At 60.1% G+C, this 1,783-nt stretch overlaps 1 protein-coding gene across 1 annotated transcript in view; it reads right to left on the reverse strand.

Annotated features, from left to right (window-relative positions):
• Positions 1–1,320, reverse strand: part of LOC104541459 (ephrin type-A receptor 10-like) — a gene marked incomplete at both ends in the record, with an annotated part of 10,672 nt that extends 9,352 nt beyond the window's left edge. Inside the window, 2 exons of the mRNA XM_010185527.1 lie at positions 13–537; positions 1,256–1,320. Of these exons, the coding sequence (XP_010183829.1) occupies positions 13–537; positions 1,256–1,320 (590 nt within the window). The remainder of the gene's footprint in view (positions 1–12; positions 538–1,255) is intronic.
• Between the last annotated feature and the right edge of the window lie 463 nt (positions 1,321–1,783).

Genomic DNA, 1,783 nt, shown 5'->3' on the forward strand with positions numbered 1-1,783 from the left:
GGTGCCCTTCACTTCCACCAAAGTGGCGAAGGCCGCCTCCGCCACCGTGTCCGGGAAGACGGCCAGGTTCTGCAGGGTGGCCAGGCACTTCTTGTAATAGACCCGCACCGAGACCAGCGCCACGCAGGCGCCCACGTCCTGGAAGCCCAGGTGGAAGCCCCTCTTGCTCAGGTGCCCGATCTCCCTCAGCTCCGTGTTCAGCTTCATCTTGCGCTCGCCCAGGTCCCCCTGCGTGAAGCTCTCGTCGGCCGCGATGGTGTCGATCTTGGTGTGCTTGCTCTCGCGGACGCTGCGGCCCAGGTCGGCGTCGGACTCGACGTAGTAGAGGTTGAACGTCTCCTTGCAGGTGCCCGTCACGCCGGGGATGCTGTTGCAGTCCCGCAGGGTGAACTTCAGCTCGATGAAGATCCTCTGGCCGTCGCGCCGCGCGATCCAGCCCGTCTGCAGCCAGTTGTTCTGGTTGGGCTCCATCACGTTGCAGACCTGGTACGTGCGGATCGGTTTGTAGTTCTCATCCACGCCGCTGATTTCCTCCCACTGGGAAAGAACACAAAGGGCTGTAACAGCGCTGGAGCTGCCACGAGCCAGCGGAGCGGTATAAATATCACCACCCCTGCTCCCCACCTACAGCCCACATCGCAGGCACCAAACGTCCTCAGCCCTCCAAAACCAGAGCCACAGGAACACAGCGGTGCTGCCAGACCACCCAGCACCAGAGCTCTTTGCAAACAGGGAGACACAACCAGAAAGAGGGCACCCTCCAAAACAAAACCTGACTGGGACTGGGCCATCGACTGCTCAGAAGCCACCGCTTCATCTGCCGTGTGCGCCTTGCATTTTCCATCCCCAGGAAGGGACATCTGCCCGGCATCCCCACAGCCCAGCGGCAGCCGGGGCTGGGCTGCCCAGAGGAGCCAGAGAAGGCCAAGATGTGACGCCAGCCACACCGTCACACAAGGACAAACACCTTTGTGAACGGCCGCTTCTCCGTCTGAGCTGGAACAGGACAAATCCCAGCTGCAAGTGAAACGGTATTTGCCCAAAGTTACCAGCAGAGATGCCGAAATAATGATTCAGCCCTCGCAGCCTTAAGGACAACCTGGCAACTTCCCAAAGCAGTTCTTTCTAGGGGTAAATATACACGAGATTGCCAAATGTACCCAAAACAGAGTTTCTTCTGCAGACTAACAGACTCCAAACACCGCTGAGCGCCCAAGGCAGAGCCGCTCCAGCAGCGTCCCCCCGCCACACCTACCCCGTTCGATGGGTGTGAGGTCCAGCCCAGCTCTGCTTGCGATTCCTTCGAGTCCAGCAGGACGACTGCAGGGAAGACAACGCATTATAGAGCAAACGCCAGTGACATCCACCCGTCCCATCCACCGGGAGCTCAGCGCCGTGCACCCCTCCTGGACTTGGGTTGTGTGGGAGCAGCTCCCACCCCAGCTCCACCAGCACCGAGCAGCACGCGCGCTGCAGAGCTGCGGGCTGCGCACCCATCGCAGACCTCGGTCGCACCACGAGCACCCCAAACCAACAAGGACCAGCCCCTCCCGAGGCACTGAGCAGGGCCATCCCTCCCCCACCAGCTGCACCGTGCCCCTATCATGGAATGGAAAGACAGCAGCAGCTGCTCTGAAACAGGAATTTCCTTGAGAGACTTCATCTCTTTTCCACAAAGCAGCTAATTCTGCATCTGACAGGAAAAGCTATTTCCCCAAAATTCAGTTTTGTGCTCCTGCCACCGGGAGCAGCCCCTGACCGGAGGCTGTGCCCCCTCCCAGAC

Source organism: Mesitornis unicolor, unplaced genomic scaffold (assembly GCF_000695765.1).
Source record: "Mesitornis unicolor isolate BGI_N332 unplaced genomic scaffold, ASM69576v1 scaffold16535, whole genome shotgun sequence".
NCBI lineage: Eukaryota > Metazoa > Chordata > Aves > Mesitornithiformes > Mesitornithidae > Mesitornis > Mesitornis unicolor.